Source organism: Eremomyces bilateralis, assembly GCF_010015585.1.
Source record: "Eremomyces bilateralis CBS 781.70 unplaced genomic scaffold P152scaffold_14, whole genome shotgun sequence".
Lineage (NCBI taxonomy): Eukaryota > Fungi > Ascomycota > Dothideomycetes > Eremomycetales > Eremomycetaceae > Eremomyces > Eremomyces bilateralis.
The window spans coordinates 95,788-117,257 of NW_022985080.1; the positions used below are offsets into that span (position 1 = coordinate 95,788).

The window sequence follows — 21,470 nt, forward strand, 5'->3', positions numbered from 1 at the left end:
AAGAAGGTTCGGATAGATCCCAATGTTAAGTTCGCACAGATTAAAGAGATCAAAGTAGCGCAAGAGGCTGTACGGCTTCTGGAGGCAAATACTATACTAGAACAGAGTATTCCCGTGGCTGAAACTATACCAGACGCTCCCCAAGATGCTGTACAATAGTCCTATGGTTTGAATTTTCAATATAATTACGTGGTGGTAGAGATGTCACGGTTTTCATGATGGTGGCTAAGATGGTGATACTGGCCAAGTAGGTGGTTGGCCAACAGGCAGGGGTTCGAACTTAGAATCTAGATGGTTGACTTTGAATGGCTGCTCTTCCGACGTGCAACCTTTACGTGGATGTACAAAAGCCCTTTTCTATTAATTATCGGAAGCCATTATTGCACTGGATATGAAAGAAGGCATTCGCTTGCCACTTTCCGATGATCTAGATTGAATGCGACTTTACGACTTTCCTTGCAATGTCACATAAAACATGGGGTAAATGGGGTAAATGGGGAATATATTAGACATTGGTCGTTGTTCATGCCGACTATGCGCAGATCCAGCCCCGATGGCCAGACGCCCCAGAAGACCACCAGACTGATTTTAATTGCTGCGAATGGAGTATGAAATCTTGTTGGCGACACGGAAGTTCATTGTAGTCAGGCGCCCGGGAACGTCGATGCAAATACACATGCATTTAGTTGCGGCAATTCGAACATGTGCTGCTGCGCTTGACCATGTCTCTGCATACGGTAATTACGGTAATACCTGTACTTCATTCAATCATGACCTATACCTATGGTAAACCCTTTGTCATCAATCGTCAGGATACTCGTCCCGAATATTGCTGATGAATTCCCGCGTCTGTTGGTCGAACCGCTGGAAGAACTCCCCAGCACCGCGCATCGTCCGGTCCGACGGTTCGCCCATGTACACCTTGATGGACTCCTCCGCAACATATTTGGTGTGGCCATCTGAAGCCCTAGATCCATGGTTAGCTTCCGATGTATGCCGGAGCGATACCGGTATTCCGCCTATCCATAGTGGGGGTGGGAGGAATCGATATACCACTCACCTTACTAGATAAAACGCCTGACTTCTTCCCCCTCCAAGGGCATCGACATTCATCGTTCGGATCCACTCCTCGCTCTGCTCGCACTTGGAGTCCCATCCCACGACCAGCCCGGTATACCCGTATCTCGCATGCTTCATCATCTGCCCCACCCGGTACTTCACCCTGCCCACCTCTGCCGTGTTCCTCCGCTTTACCGTCACCGAACGCATGTCGTCCAGGCGCGTTCGCGTGCAGACCGTGCTCAACGTCAGCGTCGACTGCGTGTGCGGCCCGTCCTCGGTGAGCAGGTATTTCTCGATGAGTGGCACGTCGTACTTGCGTTCGTCCTGCAGCCGCACCGCGTAGAAGTCGGCGAGTCGCCGCACGTCCTGCGGTTGTTGGGAGAGCATCAGTTGTGCCCACACAGAGCTGTAAAGTAGGTCCTCGTCGGTCGGGTGCTCGGCTTCGCCGGTGGCGCCCCAGGGATCGATGTTTTGCGGGAAGTCGTAGTGTCGATGACGGTGGAGGCCGTTGAGGATGTTGCGAGCGTTGCGGAGGACGAGGTCGATGGTGGACGCGGGCGTCATGAAGTCGGGCCAGGAGTCGGGGTGCACTTCCATAGCGGACAGGAGGCCGCGCAGCTCCTCCACAGAGTGCTCCCTGCTGTCTCGGAATGGGTCCATGAACATGCGCTTTTGATCGTCGGTTGCTTCGTCGGTGAGTGGTCGTCCGTCCAGCGTCTTGCTTTCTGACGCCTGCACAATCACCATGATGTGAAGCGGGAAATCCGTCGGATGGGCAGTGATCCCCAGCCGCCTCGCAACTCCGCAGTATATCGCAGCGTTCACGAGCGGTAGTGCCCGATGGTGTGGATGTCGCAGCGCAATCCCAATGAACCGATTGCGGAGCTCGTGGTAATCCGCCTCAGGGACCCCCTGAAACCCCTGATCCCGGAGAAACGCAGCCAGAGCAACTGCAGTTTCTCTTGTTGATAAGCGTCCATGTTCCGGTGTATATTGGCGGAAGCGTTCCGCCAGGTCGTCCAGCTCCGGACCGATCTCCGCGGTCATGGATAGGGACCCGAGCGCACATAGATCCAGTCCCGCCAATGCACTCTCGAGCTCGATATCCCGTCCGTTGTGCAGGTCGCCCCATATCTTCACCGACTTTTGTTTGTGAATTGCCGACAACACCACCTTGCTCCAGTATCGTACCGCCATCCCATCTCCAACCTCCGGATCCGCATGTAGTTGCTCCAGCAGTATATCCTTCGCATCGAACTCGAGCATCAGGAGCCAATCCAAATGTTGCAGCTTGTGCGTCGGATTATTCTGCAGCAGCGCCATGCGCTTCAAGATCGCGGCGTTCAAGAGCATCCGCGAGGTGTAGATCTCCTTCCAATCGTTCGCAGCCGGCGGCTGGTCAAGCATCTCCCGAAGCAGATCGACATCCTTCCAGAACCGAAAGTCTTCGACGCAGAAGCGTTGCCAGAGGAGGTTGGAGGTTGCGACGCCATGGAGTCGCTGGCAGGTCGCTTGCGCGGCGCAAACGTCCTTGGGCCGCAGGAACTGGAGGATATGATCGAGGAGTTCGTCAGGTAAATCGGTCAGGTGGCACCTCGGCTTGTTCTGTGCAACGGACAGTGGAGGCAACGTTCTCCATGACCACGACAAAGGATTCATTGTGTACCCATTGGTTATGAGCAGCTGGTTACAGAGGTTGAAACAAGGTTCAGTGAAGGTTCCAGGCGGAGTGGAGTGATGGATTCTGCAATTCAGTTCCGAGATCAGCGCTGGGATTTGATTGGTGGGAGGCAGTGGTGTATGATACTGTAGGGTGATAGATTTAAAAATAGGCGAATCCGATAAGGAAATGCTGCGTTGACCTTCTGTTAGCAGCTTTGATGTTTTCTCATTTCCGATGTGGTCTTGTACTATGTACTGAAACTTGAGGCTCCGCGGCGATTATTAAGTGGTAGAATCTAGGGCGCCGTCTGGTGTCGTCACGCCATAGCTACTCAGGAGTCAGGATACACAGTATACTCCGTACGGAATACAGACTACACTTGCAGGTAGCTGGAGTAACCCATGTGCCTAGTTAAGCACCTGCACGGTATCGTGCTACGGTGCTAGTAACAGTCTTGCCTAATAGAAGTCGATCCCCTATCTTTAAGATTGGTATTCCGTACCTTGAGAGCTTATGGTATGGAAGCAGATCACGACGGATATCGGAGATCAATCGAGCCCATCCGATATCCCGATGGCTGATGTTCCTTAATTAAGTTCTCACTTGCCATAGAGCTCTGTAATCAGCTACACATCACGGCCCGTCCGATGTCATGCTCACTTAGCGTTATGGAGGACCATCCTGGGCATCTTCTAATTATTCTAAGCCGTATGCTATGAGATAATATTACCGAGATCTCGGCCGATTCTCTTTGACCAGTATAATATATAATAACGTCGCGGCTGTGCTTCCTCCATGCCTCCCATCAACATCACTACATCAGTGTTCCTTAACTGGCGTTCCAGCCTTGGGACATGGAGTCGGCAGTATCGGGGTTTCATTCCACCGCGACATGCACAAAATGCCGATATGTATCTCAGATTCTCAGTCAATGCAGCGGGGCCCGACCTCCCCGGAGCCGCGGATCCGGACTACGGCGGGAGTCCGCCAAAAAGAAAGGGAATGCTTTGGCTTTTTGGTCCAATGGTCAGTGCCGGTCTTAGCGTCATCTCATCTCACTAATACTGCATATCTGGAATTGTCCCCCGCCACAAGTCTCTGTCAGCATTTCACCGAAAGCGAAATATGACAGCCTCCTAACGGCGGACCCTACACAATATTTATATCTGGTTTTACAACATCCTCGAGACTGTGAATATCCACGTGTTGAATATATATATATAAATTTTGTCCTGATAATTGGACGTGGACGTCCCTCGGTTTCTCCCCGGCCGACATCATACCGAAATGGCTGAATCGTCATCGAGCCTCTCACGCGTTGATTCGTTTCAGTATCCCGCCGCACATCTTGGTCACTTGACAGACTCCCAGCAGATGAGCTTGGATGAATTCAAATCGATATGCGAAAAAGCAGGCTATTACAAGCCGTCGACAGGCGCTCCTTACAGCTATGCGAGCCACGATGACGAGACCATGCTGTAAGGCTAGAGATGATTCCGTGCTTTTGAATTGCTGTTGACGAACCATAGACGGTACCTGCGGGCCCGAAAGTTTGTGCCGAGTGAAGCGGTCAAGCAGTTCAAAGACACCGAGGACTGGAGGAAAGCGAACCACCTGAAAGATCTATACGACACCATCGACACTCAGGAGTACGAACAGACTCGCCGCTTAGTAAGGATTTATAGGAAGCCTGATTAAGTATCCGTCACGTTCTAATAGTTCACCAGTATCCCCAATGGACAGGTCGGAGAGACAAGAGAGGGATTCCCGTTTACCTGTTTGAAGTCGCTCATTTGGACTCCAAAACCGTATCGGAATATGAGAAATCCGTTACGATGAGTACGACGGTGCCTCATAACGAGGCTAAAGTTCCGACCAAAATGCTCCGCTTGTTTGCTTTGTACGAAAATCTCACGAGATTTATAATGCCTCTATGCACTTCCTTGGAGGATAGGCCGCATCTTGAGACGCCTATCTCTCAAAGCAGCAATATTGTCGACATCTCAAAAGTCGGCCTGCGGACGTTCTGGAATTTGAAGAACCATATGCAAGATGCTAGCCAGCTGGCAACTGCTCACTACCCGGAAACCCTTGACAGAATCTTCGTAAGTATCCTGGCCGACCTCTATATGACTATCGGCTAAGGACTACAGATCATTGGCGCCCCTGTGTTTTTCCCAACCGTCTGGAGTTGGATCAAGCGCTGGTTCGACCCGATCACCGTCTCCAAAATATTCATCCTCGGCCCGTCTGAAGTCAAACCGACACTGGAGAAATTCATCGACATCGCCAATATCCCCAAGAAATATGGCGGCGAACTGGACTTCGAATTCGGCATGCTTCCCGTTCTAGAACCTTCTATCAAGGAACACCTCCAATGGCAGTCTCCCCACATACAGGGAGGTCAGAAAACGTTTCCCATCGGCCCAATCATCTGGCGTGAAGCCCCGGGTGACCATATGGAAGCCATCGCGGTCGGTTCGGAGGGCAGGAAGCGAAGGGAACAGGTCGTTGCACGCGTGAAGGCCGACTTCAAGGGCATGCACGGCGTTTCACGTCTGAACACGGAGATCGACTGGTCTCAAGAACCCGCCATTCCATCGACGGGGACCAATACGCAACCGACGGAAGACGGCGATCTTTATTATGGGAGCGATCTAGCACCTGAGCGCGCAAACACGCCTGCGGAGGTGGACGGTGGCGGCGCTGCCACGGCCGCAGCGGTGGAAGCAGATACGCAGCAGAATGGCGAAGCAGCGGAGAGTGGTGCGGACGCTGATGCTACTCGGACGGGGACGTCGGTCACCAAGCAGGGGCAGCAGACCGGCACGCATGCGGAAGGCCAACTGGCAGAGGGGACTCCCCAAAACGTATCTCACGACGTTGGCGGAGACAAGGCGGCGGTGATGGAGCCAAAGACGGTAGGGCAGGCGCCCAAGACTGTCCCGGTTCCGGATCCGGTCGAGGAGACGCCTGGGGTTGTGGGGAAGGCGAAGGCGGCTGCCGGGGCGGTCGGCGGGGCGATCGAGAACACGGTGGGGGCGCTGGAAGAGAAAGTAGGGTTGACGGGGAAGGAAGAGAAGAAGGAAGAGGTGCTGGCGGAGAGGCCTAAGGATCCGAGGGTAAATGAGTTGGAAAATGGGAAGGTGGAGGAATTTATCAGGAGCCGGAATGCAAGTGAGACCCCTAAAGCTCCGTAAAGCTATGGAGTAACAAGAGTTGAATAGAAGCTAGCACTCGTTGCGATATATGGATTGGAATTAGAGCGTTTCGGATATTGGATGATATCACTTCCCTTTTCGGTTGCTCTAACCCGTGGCTTACGATAAAATCGATTTCTCATTCTGTTGTTTCATATCCTGTATACAACTAGAGATTTTGATGGCCCTGAAATACGTTGCATGAACCCAAGGTATCTAGAACCAGTCCAACGCCCTCGAAATGCTGCCCAACAATCTATCGACGAAAGAAAACCACGCCCCCCAGGCCAGACGCATCTCCATGCTACTCCGTCAAAAGCTTTTGATTTCTCGACCCCTGAACACCGTGCTTCGAGTATCCACAATACTTGTCTCGAATGGCGATCACTTCGTATGTTCCTTCCTCGCTCGCTTTGATCTTCATCTCATATTCGTAGCTAGTCGCCATCCGAGACTCCAACACCACGCTCTTCCTGCCCTTCTCCGCGTTCGTGCTGCGAGTGTACGTGAACTCGAACGGCGGGGTGCCTTCGAATTCGAACAGGATCTCCGCCTCGCTTCCTTCGTGGATGTCCACGACGGAGTAACGGCCTTTGGACAGCCGCACCGCCGGAAGCGGCCGAACGAACTTGGCGATGTGCGTGCTGGTTCGACAGTTGGAGGACGAGTCCTTGATGCCAGTGACGGTGAAGGGACCCGCTTCATCAGCGACTCGGCGGAATTCGTTGGTCCTCACCTTCGCCTTTCGGTCTTTCTTGAAGTTGTAGAACACTTCAAACGGTCCTTTTCCGGAAAGGGCAAAAGCAAGATGCTCGCCTACACAGTAATCCGTCTTTGCCTCCATAGGAGATACAGACGGAGCCTCGTGCATGGAGATGTGTACACGGCTGCTTTCCGCAGGCACTCCGACTTCCGATTTGCTCTGGCAGCCTCTCGAGTCCAGAACCTTGCGGATGATGAGGCTCGAGTGACCGAGCTGCAGCGAGCTGTGCGGGATGCGAAGCTCGTGTTGACGCTTTTCAACACCGCGGAACGTCAACATCTCCGGTCGTGCGGTTCCACTATGCCGAATTTCGACGTCGATAGAAAACGGCGGGACACCGTTCAGCTCCACGGGAATGATCTCGTCGCCATCACCCTCGGTAGCACAGCAACTGTACGTCTTCCCAGGATTGGAGAAGTATGCGGTAGGACGCTCGAAGACGGTTTGCTCGACAGTAACGGGGTTGTGGCGTTTGGGATCATGGTCGTAATTGGAATCGCTTAGCTCGCTGAATGTGTATGTAAGGACACCTGCGTCGGATGTGTCCATGCGGATGGAAGCACTCTCTGTAGCCGGATTGAGTTCGCGTTTTCGTAGCGACTTTTGACCTTGCAGGGGTTTTTGGTACCCGAGCTTCTTGCTTGAACTTCGGATAGGTGCGTGATGTTCGGTATATTTGACAGTGAACGGAGGTTGGCCTTGGGGTGCGAGTTAGTACAACACTTCCCGTAGATCAAAAGTAGAAAACTCTTACCTGATAGGACGAGTTCAAGATAGTCCTCGTCTCCTTCGCATACCTCCGTCTTGACGTACTTAACCTCATCCTTACGCACTCGTTGGCTGGCTGGGATATCGAGCTGAGGCCGAGGGATGGAGCTGACTGTAAAGAGGCCAGCGCCGTTCTGACGTTCCACTACCCCTTTACAATCTACATCCGTAATACCTACGAGTTCGTATGTGCCTTCTTTATTTACTGAGAGAATCCCATTCGGCTTATCGAACTGTTGTGTATCGGTAACAACGTTGCCAGGATCAGACGGCGAGACCCAGGTGAATTCCACCTTGAAAGGCGGACGCCCGGTCAGTCGAATTGGTAGCTGCACTATCTTCCCGGTCAAAATCTTGACGGCCCGTTTCGCATCGATGACACCGAAGGACGCCTTTGGCCTCTGGTGACGGACATTGATTTTGGTCTCTGCAGTCAATAGTTCTCTGCAACCGCTCTTGTCCGTTACACTTGATAGAGCGACAGTGTACTCTCCGCCAGTTGATAACCGGCTCGTTTCAATTGTAAATTCTTCATCTGTAATATTGGACACTTTCTGCCGCTTTCTCTTTCCGGCGTGAACCAATTCATATTCAAGCGCCCAGGGCGCCTCTCCGAGCAGCCTCACTTGAAGAGGCACAGACTCGTCGATACAAGCCGGTTGAGTTGTCGAGCTGGTGAAGTGTGCAGAAGCAGCAGGTCGGACGGTCTGGCGAATGACCAGGTCTTTGTCACTCAAGTGCCGAGTTTCATAGACACTGTCAGAGATCCCCGTAATAGTGTAGGTATAACTGCCTGCCTCCGGCGGAGTGAGCTCAAACTGCCCCTTTAGTTTTCTGAAGTCGTGGTAGACGGCCCTCGGCTGTTTCTCCCCATCTTTTTGAATTTGCACACGAACACGGAAAGGGGGAGTTCCAGTGAGGTCGGCGGAAACACGAAGGCCAATGGGACTGCCCGCACATTTGTCGAAGATATTCTCAGTAGAAACTGAAATCGAGGGCTCAGGCGGATTCAGAACTGTGCAAGAAGACGGTTCGTGGATGTCCCCTTCGCAGAAGTTGCTCGAAACACTCTGGATCGTGTATAACCCTGGCATCTCAACAGAAGGCTTCTGGTCGCGAAAGCGGATCGTCGACTTCGTTAGAGGTGACCTGTCGCTGTGCTCGCCATTCGGGAGGAGCGCTTCCTCCGGAGTAAATCGATACTCCACTGACAATGGGAAGTCCAGAACGGACCCAGAGGAGCTGTAATCCAGTGGCAATTGGGCGGACAGCCCACGAGCAACTCGCAACGGCCTGTCCGGGGTACAATCCACAAGAGAAACCCGTGGGCGATCGTGGACCTCGAATGTCTGAGTAGGCGCCATCTTTTTGGTGCTAGAGTAAGATTCCTCAGGACCCTCGATGTAGCTGATAGCATTGCCTAGAGCATCTTGAACAAGCTCAATCTCATAGACCCAGTTCCCACTCGCGTCCAAAGTTTCATTGATGGGAACCAGGACCCGGTGAGGCTGAGCATATGAGAGGTCGGGGGCGTCTGCTGCTGAGGGGGCTCCAGAAGATTGGTGTCTGGAAAGGGGTGATATAAACCCATCAGGCTGTATGCCTTGCAAAGTCGCTCGAGCTCGAATTCCGTTGACTTCCTTTCGGTATTTGATTCGCATCGGCGGCGTCCCCTCAATCTCAAGCACAAAATTTGACAGTTCTCCCGAGCACTTGTTCTTCCCACTCTCTTTAAACCTGCCCTCTGGACACTGTACAACATACACTGTCGATGGTCTCGGTCGGACTTCCAGTCGGGACTCATCTACGATCTTGGACAGCTTATACAACCCAGTTTTGCGAATAGGATACTTCAGTACGATAGGCTCATTGGAGTTCGGCTTGTGAGCTTTCAGCGCCTGTTTCATGAGTTTCCTCGTTTCTTTAGAGTTAATCTCGATCTTCTCCACAACGTTTTCATTCAGGTCCGCGCGCAATAATTCGATGAAAATGGGGGTTGTCTGGTTAATGAGAATCGGCATTTCGACTGGTTGGTTGGTGGTCCCAATGCACAGCGGTGTACCATCGGGATTTAGGGCAGCTGATCTAATACGCTTGTCAGTCGCAATACTTCAATGATTGAATCTAACTTACCCTTCAGGCAGGATATGAATGACCTGTTTCCCAAGAATCAAGGAAGCGTTATGCAATAGATGTCCAGGTTTCACCCGCCTTTCCGAAATTGCTAGCTCGCTGTCCCAAAACGTCTTGATAAATGCCACTATCCATGATTGAAGCGGCAGCCCAATCTTGAACATGAGCATACCATCCAAGACCGCATGGCCCATGAAAAGAACGAGCCTAAAGGCAGGCGACCATTCTAGCCACGGGATATGTAGCGCAAACAACCCATAAAGAAAGGCACAGTCAATGGCCACCCATTTCATGAACAGCCAAAATGACTCGGTATCGTCGATCCACAGACTGTAGAAATCGTGTAGCCGCCATATCCAAAGCGCTATGTAGACGCCGAGCACCGAGAGACGTTGGGTTGCGGGATCGATGAGATCGGGAGAGATGACCGGGTGGTATTCTTCTTGGGAGTCATCTTCTGCTGGAAGCTTCAGGAGAGGTGATGTCCTCGACCGTGACTGTGGGTTTCCTCCATCTTGACCGTATCCTCTTCTCCGTGTCGTTTGCGGTGTGCCTGGAAACGCAGAGGACAGGCGAGGTGTGCCGTTCATTGCATGATGCAGCGCCACTCGGCGCAATTAGATGGACAGCAAACAAGGGAAGTAACCAGACGGCTCACCAAAACGGAAATTCTTGGTTCTAGATAGAGTGTTGGCGGTTGAAAGCTCCGGATCATCGTCAAGACGCGTGACGAAAAGACGCGAACGTTGAATTGATATCAGAGTGCTACAGCGGACTATCGAAGCCATTGCCGTCGTTGCCTCAATTAAAGCCTTGCGGCCTGAGGTGTCATTTCAGTTTCCTCCAATGATATCATGAGGATTGTTTTGGTCATCTTCTTTGGCGGACGTTTTCCTGTTTTACATTCACGTTCACGCAGAAGGGTTTTCGAATAATGGTTTGATTCATTATCGTTGTGTTCATGATTCGCTACATCTCGTCTTCCCATGACGCTTGGCCCGACTCCCAGACAAATAAAAGAAAGATGTGAACAGAGCAATCTCGCCTGCATCTTCTAAACACCCAACGCTAAAGAGACGGTATCAAGCAGCCTCCCAGACAAACAACCACGCTCAACATGCAATCTATGTCTATTTACGCCATTGCTGCGTCTAAGAACCTCGCCAATTCTGCAGCCTGCTCGCCTCTCATCATAGTGAAGTGGTTTGCCCCTTGCATCCGCTCAATCTTCACAGGATAAGATCCAACCAACTCATCCCACCCATTCGGGCTGAAGTCCGTACGACTCTCAGTGAAGAACTTCATTTTCTCGGGATCACCTGCGCGTGGCTCCAGCGGCTCAGCATCATACCCGACAAAGATGTTGTCGCATGCCCAAATCATGTGCGTCTTCGGCGCATGCTTGGGAGGAAGTGGTGGCGCGTAGTAGACGTTCAAAACGTCTACACATGCGAGGAAGTGCGGGACGAGCCAGTCTGGCGCCTTTCCAGTTCCCTCGCCGAAGAGACTGATATCATCACAATAGTCGTAGAAATGCTTTGGCAGCTTGTCCAGTCCCATGGGTAGAGGAGAGTCAATCAGAATCAGCGTTTCGACCTCTTCGCCCTGTTCTATCAGTCTCAGCGCAGCATTGTGTGCAAAGATGCCCCCTGCCGACCAGCCACCGAAATGGTATGGGCCTTGGGGCTGACGTCGACGGATCTCGTGGATATAAGCAGCCGTAATCTCATCGATACTGCACTTCATGTTCTGCGGCGTCTTCATGAAAGGGCAGTTCAGACCGACCACCAAAAGCTCATTGCTGATGCGGGGGACCTGAGCATACGACATTGAGGAACCACAACCATCGGGGAAGAGGAAGAGAGTCTTTTTTGATGCCTTGGGGAGACCCTGAAGTATCACCGATGTGGCAGGCGGAATCTCGAGCTTGGGAGATGAGATGCTAGATGACCCTTCCACGGAGGTGGTGTCCGTGTAAGCACCTTCATCGGATGTTGTGGAAGGGCTTCTAGTAGCCGTGGATGCAGAAGCCGAGGAATCTCCTCCGTGAACCCCCAGAATTCCACGAAGCATAGCATCTGCTTCGGACGGGTTCGCTCCCGTAGGAGCAGCAGAGTCACCGAGGAACCAATCTTTGAATGCCTTCACGGATCCGAAGTCAACAAACAGGGAGGAGTCGAGATCGATCCCCAGCTCTTCTCTGAATCTGCTTGCCACGATCAACGCAAGCAGTGAGTCCACACCCATGTCAGCGAACTTGCTGTCGTCAGTCAAGTCCGACAGGGCCACGCCGCTCTCTTCGGATAGGATGTTCAGTGCCTGTGCAAGCTCTTTGGCTGCATTTGAATGCGAGACACCCTCAGCCTCCGGGGTTCCCACTGAAATCTTCATGGCATCTGAACTGGGTGCAGCGGCAACCGGGCGAGCGGCGGATTTGCTATCGTCCCTGACCGCAAGAATATAATCGAGCAACCTGCGAGGCACACCTTGGAGCTGGAAACCATGTCAGTATGGGAACTTGCTAGATCTGCCAGGCTAGTACTTACCACAATGCCCTTGAATATGGCGCAAATGTCATCCTTGTCGTTGAGGACATACACATCACCTTCCCAATTACCCCCTTCAGCCTCATGCATCTTCACATGGGTCTGGTACGTCGCACTGCCATCAATCGCCTCGAATATCTGCATAGACCTCCAACCATGGTTCACAAAGACCTCAACGTCAAGGTCAACATCGTCATTGGCGTTCATTACAAACCCACCGGTCTGGCCGAGACTGTCGATGTAGCATGGATGGCACGTCCAGGTGCCTCCAACTTTGGTCTTTGCAAAGCTTACCTTGCTGGTGGCTTCCCGATTTGCACTATGAAGGATCACCTCCTGAACGCCACGGTACTCAGAGTCGTACTGAGCAAGCGCGCTGACGATGCGGTACGCCATCGGGCAGTTGAACCGATTTGTTTCGCCAGTCACGACGCCCTTCTTCAAGTCGGACATCCGAGACTTGATGAGGTATGCGTTTCGACGATACTCTTGCAAAGGAGTGGAGTCGGTGAAGCTTAGCACGCAGTGAGAATGTTCAACTAATTTCTCGCCGTGTTCTCCACCCGTACAGAAACGAAGCGTTGCACGATCTGTGCTGGTGTCAAACTCCACTGTCGTTCGTAGTGGCTGAGGCCCACTGGCTTTGGCAATCAGCGGTTTCTCGACAGTCATGTGGCCGACGTCGACAAAAAGGTCTTGGCTTTCCGCTTTGTATTGTGCCAAAAGGTATTTGCCAACGGTCAAGCCAATCTCGGCATACACCGAAGGCGTGCACAGCGAGACGCCATTAACTTTGTGGCCTCGTACAATCGGGGCCAGGTCAGGGTGAAGGAGATCAGTCTCGAAGACCAACTGGACCTTCTTGCCATCCTTTTTCTCTAAAAGTTTCTTCTGGACGCACGTATTCTCAAATTGCGGCATAGGAGGTGGTGTTGGAGCCGCTGCAACAAGTGGAGGGTCTCCCTTTCGGAGGGACCAGTCATTCACGTACTGGATCCAATAGTTTTGCAGATTCCAGTTATAGGCCGGTAGTGGCACTACGGCTTGCGATGACTTGAAGTCACGATGGTACTCCGCCCATCGGACGTCCGCTCCGGCGGCATGGAGCCAGTCCAGAGAGTCGACCAATATTTTCCAGGGGTCTTTATTGCGTTGCATGGTAGACAAAGTGTTCTTGACGGCGGTAGATGCCCGGATCATACCCGACACAACTGGCTGTGGCCCGATCTCGATAACGGTCGTATTCGCAGTGATGTTGCCCAGGCTGGCAGCCTCCCTCACAGCACTGAGCATATCAACCGGCTCTCTGCAATGGCGGCGGAGGTACTGAGGAGAAAACACGCCAGATTCTGTGACGACTTTGCCGATGAGCGGGCACAAGACTGGAATAGCAGGAGCGTGGAAGCGAACACCACTAACGCTATCCTCGAAGGAGTCCAGGATGGGTTCAACTTGTCTGGAATGGAAAGCATAAGCCGTGTTAAGCTTCGTCGCTTTGATATTGAGAGCTTTGAGGTGATCTGCAATGGCGTCGACAGACGCATTTTCTCCGCAGATCACCGTGTCATCGGGACCATTCAGGCATGCAATCTCATACTCGAACTTCGCCTGTTTCAAGAGGCCATCGCAGGCGTCTTTCTTGCTCTTGATCGCAAGCATGGAATGCGACCCACGAGAACACAGTTTGTCCAACAAAGATGCTCGATTCCCAACCAAGAAAATGGTGTCGGCCTCGGATATGACGCCAGCAGCGTTCAAGGCAGCATATTCTCCGAGGCTGTGGCCGACAACTGCAGAGGGAAAAATGCCGAAACCTGTCCACAAGCGGACTAATGCCATTTGCATGGATGTGGTTGCGAGCTGAGTGGCGAAGGGGGAGAATTCCTCGTCTGCGTTCTCGGAAAGAATGTACGGCAAGATAGAGGGGAAGCCATTGACTTGGCAAATGCGATCGTATCGATCAATATCCGTCCGATAGGATGAGAACGCATTGTAGAAATCCTTGCTCATCCCAGGATGCTGTGCTCCTTGGCCAGTGAAGGCAAAGACGACATTTGGAGAGCCTTTCGGTCGGCTAAGACCTTCACCTTTCTCCAGAGCTATTTGAAGCTTAGACCGGACCTCATCGACAGTTGTGCCAGAGACGATAACTCGATGGGGATGATGCATACGTCTCGCGGTAGTTGTGTACGACAATTGCGGGAGAGTCCAGCCATTTCCGCCTTCCCGAAGGAATTTGATCAAACTCTCGATGTTCTTGGTCAGCGAATCCGCACACTTGGCGGATATGGCAACGGGATGAACAGTGCGCCGGTCGACGCCACCCTCCGGAACACAGAGCGGAGCATCTTCGACCAACACGCTTGAATTTCCTCCGGCGGCACTGAAATTATTGACTAGTGCCCGTCGTTTGCGAACAGCATCTCGCTTCCATGGCTTCGCTTCACGGGCGATAAAGACGTTGCGCTGCTCCATATCTGTTGGGAAGTTGTGGTTGATCTTGTTCTTAATCCCGACATGTGGCGGAATCGTATTCTTCTGCAGCATCAGGAGGAGCTTGACAAGCGCAGTAACTCCGGATGCAGACTCGCCATGCCCGACATTTGCTTTTGCGGATCCAAGATGCAACGACTGGTCGGCACTGCGAGACTTACGATTTGAAGTGGGAGCAAATGTGGTCAGGACGGACTCCATCTCTCTCGCATCACCGGCTTGTGTGCCTGTACCATGCATCTCAATGTAGTCAATGTCATAGGGATCGACATTCGTCTCGTTCAGCAATTTATCGAAGATTGCAGTCTGTGCGCCGACATGAGGGCGAGTAATGGACTCAGCTTCAGCCGAGTGGTTGGTAGAGGCGCTGAGAATAACGCCCAGAATCGGGTCTTTATCCGCAATAGCGTCCTCCATGCGCTTGAGAATGAGCGTGCCGACGCCATCGCCTCGGCAATATCCATCAGCGCCGTCATCAAAGGTCTGGCAATTCCCAGTCCGCGAAAGGAAGTGGCCGCGGTCAAGTCCGGCGGTGACATCGGGGTTAGTCATGATATTGGTGCCTCCTGCAATCGCCGTATCGCAGTCCTTGATCCACAGCGAGTTGCATGCCACGTGGATTGCTGCTAAGCTCGACGAGCAAGCAGTGTCGACACTGTAGCTAGGTCCGCTGAATTTGAAGTAGTAGTTGATCCTTCCCGGCGTAAAAGCACGGTTTCCGCCTGGAATGAAGTACGCATCGATGTTTTGCGGACTGTTGGTTTCGCACCAATCGTTGCTCGTCATGCCGTAGAAGACACCCACACGATCGCGTTGGGTCGACGGCGTGGCGTCTGGTACGATTCCAGCCATTTCGAGGGCTTCGTATGCGGTGAGGAGGGCGAGACGCTGGGCAGGGTCCACTTGCGGCGCTTCGCGAGGGGACATATTGAAGAATCTGGCATCGAATAACCCGGCATCCTGGATCCAACAACCATAAGGCGTCATACTGGTGTTCTTGCGATGGTCGTCGGAGACATGTGTCTTGACATCCCATCTCGTTGCAGGAGCTTCTTGGTGGACGTCAAGACCCTGATGAAGCAGGTCCCAGAACGCTTCTGTGCTGTTGGCCTCGGGGAACCGCCCAGACATGCCAACAATGGCAATCTTGGATTTTCCAGTGCATGATTCTCCCTTCAAATCTTCTGTTGCTGCTCCAGGCCGTCGGAGTTCAACCTCCAAGCTCTTCTCCATTGCCTGAACAAGGCCCTGAGCCGCCACAGTGGCGATAGGGTGAACGATTGCTTTCGTGACATTTTCTGCTGCCAACCAGCTTGGCGCTTCTTCATGGATCTTATCCAAGCGTAATGGCGCCGTAAGACATTCTTCCAAAGCCATCTGATAAGCTGATTTGAGGTCCGGTGCTGTCATTGACTTTCCAGTGAGGTTGGAGATGACAGGAAACTTGCACGGACGGCTGCCAATTTCCGCGCCCATTTTTGACAGCAGGGTGTCAACATCTTCCTTGGAATACAGCTCTGGAGCATGATAGGGAGCATAAATACAGCTCTTGATGCTTCCACGAGCCGCCATGCCCTCCGATTGGAGGAATGCCTGCAGAGTTGAGGGGGAACCACTGATGGTGAGACCCTTTAGCGCAACCGCACTTACATACGGCCTCACTGAAGGTGGTAGAGCCTGCAATGAATCAGTAACAATCCTTTGCGGAGCTAAGGGGAAACATACATTTGACTCAATATATTGCTGAAGCAATGCTTCCGTTTCAGCCACTGAGACATTCGGGACCAATACCGACCATGATCCTTCTTCGGTCCCACATCCAATGCGCTCTTTCACGTCAGCAGCAAGCAGTCCTGCTCGAAATGAGAGTAGAACCGTCTCAACTGCGATTCCAACGAGTGACTGGACAGAGTGAGCTCCACTCACTGCCACGGCAGAGAGGAGCCCGGTACATAGTCCCAATAGATGTGTATTTGATTCACTGGGAAAGCCAACTTTCTGATTATTGCATTCGCTGACCGCCAATCAGTATCAATCACATTAGGCTCAGTCGAAAGTCATACCTGATGAATAAGCCCAGCTGATGGATACAGGTGAACGCCGTCTCAAGAGCAGGATTCGCCTTTCCTTCCTTGCTACGACTGAGAAGCTCGACAAGACTGGAATGTCTTGGGAACTCTGAGCGCTTCTGGTAGGTAAGGGACCCGATTTCTTGCCTCAAGGCCTGATAACTTTGGCTGAAGAAGGTGGAGAGAAAAGGTTGGGTCTTGTCATGGAGCAAACGTCGGATTCCGGCGTCGTACTCGGCAGTCTGGTCCCCAAAGAGATAGATATTGGATTCTGAAGCCATGGTGCCAGAGAATCCGCCTTGGGAAGTTGAATTGCGGATGCTGGCCTGGCTGTTGTATAGAATCAGGGCACAACAACTCGGGCAGTGAGAGCTATATAAGAGTAAGCTTCAAGCTCAAGCTTGAGCTCGCAATTCTGACCGGTTGGTGAATTCACAAGCGCGGAACTCAATGAGCTCCTGCGTTGGCGTGCGTCCCTGCGTATGCGTTGCTTGTTGATATTGGTCGTCTATCCTTGATAACCACGTTCCCGAGAGAGAGGATATCCCGCGGGTCCCCGGTGCAAGCGAAGATAGTCGAACTGAGGTCTGAGCTCGAATTGAGGACTTCTACTGGCTCTGCAACGACGTTCCCTGCATTCTCGAGATATCAATGTACCCTAACTGGTCCTTGAATACAATGGGATTCGTATTATCATGAAATCCTAATCATCATCAGCGATACCGAGGGCCCTGCCTCAATTGGCGATAGTCGCACAGAACCCCGTTCGGGACGTTTGTACTTTGGAGTCTTGGCCTAAGGTCGTAATTAGAAGCCTACACGACCGGGGAGACTCTATTAATCGAAGCTAAGCGGATTACCTGCGCCGTGTCGCGGGTGGCGGTAAAATCGTTCGCCTAGTCCATAGCGGAAGCGGGGGCATACGGTTCGAGGTAGGCAGATATTTTCCAGATAGTATTACGTGCGAGGGAGCACAACCCCACCGCATCAGTGGACACAAGCCTGAGAAGTGGGAACATGGTAGGTACCTCCAAGGTTAAGTCTCTCATCAATCATGCAGAGGGCTTTGCCTGCAGAAAACTAATCTGAAGGGGGAAAGAGCAGAACGTGCACCAGAGCATGGCTCATCCTGTCATCCACGGTCTACCGATTGCTCACATCGTGACGGCGACGGCGAGGATGTAATAAGAACTGAACGCGAGTCAGTGGCACGGCTGGCACCATGTGGAAAGTGAAAATAGCTGCGCCAAGATGGCGTTGGATTCCTTGCAGCGTTAATAGGATCTGATCTTCAGCGCGGCCCGCGGTGATTTTAATCGCCACGATGGAAACACGACGATCGTGTCATGATTCAAGAATATCAAGATGGAGGTTCATTTTAGCTTTTGAAGTTCAAAGATTTCCCCGACAGCCTGGAAACACTCACGTTCGCAGCGTTTAGAGCCGCATCTTAATTCAGATCTTGTGTAACCCAAGAATCACCGTGGAGGTCGATGATGCTCCAATTGTTGGCAGAGACGGGATGGAATTGTAGGATTCGTTTGCTGCGTGCATAGTTGGCGGCACAAATGCATGCGCCCCTCCAATGGTATGAATATTGCTAGGATCCCTTGGTCCTCCAGTCTCGTATGGATCGCGTGATGGTGGTTTGAACGTGGAGATGATTGCACGGCTTCTACTCTTTCTAGAACTCCCTAGTCGTGGCGGCGCAATAGGTGTACCCGATGCCAGCTCATTGCCTGGGATCCACAGCGGAAGAAGAACCTAAAATGCAGTTCGGCCGGTAGCTCGCAATTTGCTGCAACACCGCTGGTCCCATAGATGTGGTTCGTTCAGGCCATGGAAGTCTAAACGTGATATCTTCGAGACATTCGATGCGGTTGACGGTCAACTGTTAGACGATTGTAAACGATATCAGTGCTTTGAAAGCGTCAACCCTCATCTTGCTGCGAATGCTTACGAGACAGACCCCGGGCCGCGCTCCGGGCCAGGTTCCTGTCCACAATACGAGCCCTCAGCATTCCAGAAGAACGGTACGTATCTCTCTATCACTCGCCAGATGCATTAGCGCGTTGGCCAGTTTCACGTTAACATATTAGGAAGCGCAGGAAGCACGGCAGGTTGTATTAGCGCGCCTCCATTGGGGTACCCAAGTGGTCTAGGTACCTACTTAGGTAGCTCGGAGAATCGGAGCATTTCCGCAAGCATCCCGTTATCCGATACCCTCATGCGAATGGACACTGACCACGTCACTCAACGGATTCTTCGGTTCCCCGCCATTGGCTCCGTGAAGGGCATGAACTGCAATGACATTCCATTCTGGAGAGCGGATATCTGTTACCATGAAATGCGCTAGGGAAGGCAAGGTCATGGCATGGTTGAAGGCTGAACGGTGAACGGCATTATCCGTATGGCCTGGAGTTTGGAACTTTGAATCGAAAGTCATCGGATGGATCGGACATTCGGACGAGCCATATTGCGATGTGTACGGGGTACACATGATGTTTAATTGGTATCCCGCACGTTCCAACCCCAAGACGGGTCCCTCTCGGTTACCTCGCGGTCCGAGCCTTTCCTCGAATCCTTTGAGCACCTCCGATTGGTGGCGTTCGACTTTCGAGACGAAAAGAGGCCGCCGATCGCGGAGGAATTTGGGGACTGAGGTGTGTCGTTATCAAAATTCTAATCAGAAGTTTAATCGCATGTCTGTGGTCACGTGCAGGGTGGCCTGGAGCTCATCACATCAAATCGAACGCCGCCCCTCCGCCATGTCATTGCTGGGCCGAGATGTGGGGGTACATGTATGGGGGAGATATCTAATACTCTTACTCCAGACTATACGAACTACGGGCGACGAAGTACCGTGTTTTCGGATCGTGATGTCCCATATTCCATGTCCCATTTGCATTCCCAACGACATCGGTTGCGATCCAACCGACGCACATAACTGAAACGTGAGCGCGGTTTCCGTCAGCTCTACAATATGCAAACTGTAAACTATAAACAGCCACCTGCATCTAGCTTCATATCATTTCCGTTTGTAGACACCCAACGCCCAGGCACAGCGCAGCACCGCAAGTCCCCATGCCATCCCGAGACTGGCCCACACCACATTCAGTTTCGAGCCTGGGACCTCTTTCCACCCGATTGGGACCTCTACCATCGGGACCCTCGCACTTTCTGCCAACATGAGCATCTCCACGTCGAAGATCCATCCCTCGGAATGCATGAAGGGCACTATGTCTGGGAGCGAAGCCCGACTGAAAAGTTTAAATCCGCACTGTGTATCTTTGATTGATGCGGTGGCTGGCGGGGTGAGGATCCAGAGCAATAGGTGGAATGAGTGCATGAGAAAGTTTCGAAGCATGGAACGCTGTCGGTAACGAGCTGGTCAGCTAATCTGCGACTGCCGGACCGAGAAGTTCGACGTACCTTGACCACAACCTCGCTTCCCACGAGGTGTGCACGGGAGCCGATGGCTACAGCTCTCCCATGTTCATCTTCTGCTGCCTGGCATGCCTTCAACAGCCCTGCAATATCGCTAAACTGGCTGGCGCCATCCGCATCCGCAAAGACGATGTATTGCCCTCGCACGTGACGCATCCCATGCACAACGGCGCCGCCTTTGCCTCTGTTGTGCTCTAGGGAAATAACCCGAAGACAACCCCGCCCATATGTGCCGGAGGAGCCATCCTTTGTTTCAGCGCCTTGATCCTCGATCAAACCCCTTTCTCGAGCGAATGCGATCGCCTTGTCTTCCGTCTTATCGGTTGATCCATCGGACACTACGAGTATCTCCCATCCCTGTACGGCTTCGGTGGACTTCGACCAGCCTGCGGATCCGTCCGATTTCGACCGTAAGAATGACACCGCCTCATCAAGCATCACGCCTAAGCGCTTCTCTTCATTGTAGGCCGGCACCACAACGGAAAGAAGCAGTTCGGCGTCGTCAATCTTGGGTCGCGGTGCATGGCCGGGTATCGTCGGTTCGGAGAAGGTGAGCTGCTTCGCTGCTTTCCAGCGGTCGATCCAGCATGGCAATTGTTTCGGCCCAGAAACCTTCCCATTGCGCAGTACCGTGCGAAACGCCTTCTCACCAGGCCTGGACTCTCGAGGAATAGGGGCAGCGATGACAAGGAGAGTGTACAACTGGCGTACTGGTGAGCAATCAGCCTCGAATTGGATCAAGCGACTCTTACGAGGAACACGGCAGTTATGATAAGTAGGATAGAGACAGCTAGAAGCACGGCTACAGGTGCCCTACGTAGGTAGGTCCATGGCAATTGGATGAGAGGATGCCAGGACTGACTACCTGTATCCATCACCAAGGCGGCATTAGGGGTAGGCAAATGAAATAAAACGGCGGGAAATATGGCAGGACTATTCCATCGACCGAGCCCAAAGAGTGACAAGGACACACAATCCGAGATGTGCAGAGTGGTTTATCGCATGGCAAGCAGTGGCTCAGAAAATCAGAATGGTCAAAGGTGTCAAGTTCAACATCGACAGCTTCGCGAATCAAGTGCCGCGCAGCCAATCGAGATCTTCAGGGTCTGGGATATTTCCCCTGCACGGCGATCCCCGCAATAACAGAACTCGTGGTGCTGTCCAATCACGTACAAATCCCTAAATTTCGCATATGACGTGCTGTTCGAAACAACGCTGAGGTGCTGAGCTTGAGCCCAGGCTGACGCGGTGACGCCTACTGAGATTTGAGCGCCTGAGACCGACGCCTACTAGAATGTATAAATTGGCTCTTAGGCGTAAATTCGC

The 21,470-nt window shown here is 52.4% G+C and overlaps 6 protein-coding genes across 6 annotated transcripts; 2 read left to right on the forward strand and 4 right to left on the reverse strand.

The window, feature by feature from the left end:
• Positions 1 to 528: 528 nt before the first annotated feature.
• On the reverse strand, positions 529 to 2,949 carry P152DRAFT_459596 (YccV-like-domain-containing protein). Its single transcript, XM_033679714.1, has 2 exons — positions 1,061 to 2,949; positions 529 to 967 (listed from the first exon to the last, which is right to left on the reverse strand). Exons 1-2 carry the CDS (start codon positions 2,719 to 2,721, stop codon positions 802 to 804), a joined length of 1,827 nt encoding a protein of 608 aa, XP_033532820.1. The 5' UTR covers positions 2,722 to 2,949; the 3' UTR covers positions 529 to 801.
• Positions 2,950 to 3,760: 811 nt separating this feature from the next.
• Positions 3,761 to 6,079, forward strand: P152DRAFT_459598 (CRAL/TRIO domain-containing protein). Its single transcript, XM_033679715.1, has 4 exons — positions 3,761 to 4,203; positions 4,255 to 4,396; positions 4,453 to 4,830; positions 4,879 to 6,079. Exons 1-4 carry the CDS (start codon positions 4,013 to 4,015, stop codon positions 5,923 to 5,925), a joined length of 1,758 nt encoding a protein of 585 aa, XP_033532821.1. The 5' UTR covers positions 3,761 to 4,012; the 3' UTR covers positions 5,926 to 6,079.
• Positions 6,040 to 10,303, reverse strand: P152DRAFT_438239 (nuclear envelope pore membrane protein). Its single transcript, XM_033677604.1, has 3 exons — positions 9,590 to 10,303; positions 7,443 to 9,541; positions 6,040 to 7,386 (listed from the first exon to the last, which is right to left on the reverse strand). Exons 1-3 carry the CDS (start codon positions 10,177 to 10,179, stop codon positions 6,230 to 6,232), a joined length of 3,846 nt encoding a protein of 1,281 aa, XP_033532822.1. The 5' UTR covers positions 10,180 to 10,303; the 3' UTR covers positions 6,040 to 6,229.
• Positions 10,304 to 10,723: 420 nt separating this feature from the next.
• On the reverse strand, positions 10,724 to 16,978 carry P152DRAFT_399481 (polyketide synthase; the record flags this gene model as incomplete). Its single annotated transcript, XM_033676516.1, has 4 exons — positions 10,724 to 12,082; positions 12,136 to 16,305; positions 16,354 to 16,642; positions 16,692 to 16,978. The coding sequence occupies 4 exons, from the start codon at positions 16,976 to 16,978 to the stop codon at positions 10,724 to 10,726; spliced, it is 6,105 nt and encodes a 2,034-aa protein (XP_033532823.1).
• A 1,914-nt stretch (positions 16,979 to 18,892) lies between these two features.
• Positions 18,893 to 19,791, forward strand: P152DRAFT_64215 (uncharacterized protein). The gene has a single exon (XM_033683136.1). It carries the CDS (start codon positions 19,196 to 19,198, stop codon positions 19,646 to 19,648), a length of 453 nt encoding a protein of 150 aa, XP_033532824.1. The 5' UTR covers positions 18,893 to 19,195; the 3' UTR covers positions 19,649 to 19,791.
• On the reverse strand, positions 19,464 to 21,028 carry P152DRAFT_459602 (nucleotide-diphospho-sugar transferase). Its single transcript, XM_033679716.1, has 3 exons — positions 20,897 to 21,028; positions 20,130 to 20,846; positions 19,464 to 20,070 (listed from the first exon to the last, which is right to left on the reverse strand). The coding sequence occupies exons 1-3, from the start codon at positions 21,017 to 21,019 to the stop codon at positions 19,726 to 19,728; spliced, it is 1,185 nt and encodes a 394-aa protein (XP_033532825.1). The 5' UTR covers positions 21,020 to 21,028; the 3' UTR covers positions 19,464 to 19,725.
• Between the last annotated feature and the right edge of the window lie 442 nt (positions 21,029 to 21,470).

Coding starts and splice junctions, on each gene's coding strand:
- P152DRAFT_459596 (XM_033679714.1), bottom strand. CDS start 2,721: ATGAATCCTTTGTCGTGGTCATGGAGAACGTTGCCTCCACTGTCCGTT. Junction 968..1,060: donor CAGGCGTTTTATCTAGTAAG/GTGAGTGGTATA, acceptor CCATGGATCTAG/GGCTTCAGATGGCCACACCA.
- P152DRAFT_459598 (XM_033679715.1), top strand. CDS start 4,013: ATGGCTGAATCGTCATCGAGCCTCTCACGCGTTGATTCGTTTCAGTAT. Junction 4,204..4,254: donor CACGATGACGAGACCATGCT/GTAAGGCTAGAG, acceptor GACGAACCATAG/ACGGTACCTGCGGGCCCGAA. Junction 4,397..4,452: donor ACGAACAGACTCGCCGCTTA/GTAAGGATTTAT, acceptor ATAGTTCACCAG/TATCCCCAATGGACAGGTCG.
- P152DRAFT_438239 (XM_033677604.1), bottom strand. CDS start 10,179: ATGAACGGCACACCTCGCCTGTCCTCTGCGTTTCCAGGCACACCGCAA. Junction 9,542..9,589: donor ATTCATATCCTGCCTGAAGG/GTAAGTTAGATT, acceptor CAAGCGTATTAG/ATCAGCTGCCCTAAATCCCG. Junction 7,387..7,442: donor TCTTGAACTCGTCCTATCAG/GTAAGAGTTTTC, acceptor TCGCACCCCAAG/GCCAACCTCCGTTCACTGTC.
- P152DRAFT_64215 (XM_033683136.1), top strand. CDS start 19,196: ATGATGTTTAATTGGTATCCCGCACGTTCCAACCCCAAGACGGGTCCC.
- P152DRAFT_459602 (XM_033679716.1), bottom strand. CDS start 21,019: ATGGATACAGGTAGTCAGTCCTGGCATCCTCTCATCCAATTGCCATGG. Junction 20,847..20,896: donor TCATAACTGCCGTGTTCCTC/GTAAGAGTCGCT, acceptor CCAGTACGCCAG/TTGTACACTCTCCTTGTCAT. Junction 20,071..20,129: donor GAAGCGAGGTTGTGGTCAAG/GTACGTCGAACT, acceptor CGTTACCGACAG/CGTTCCATGCTTCGAAACTT.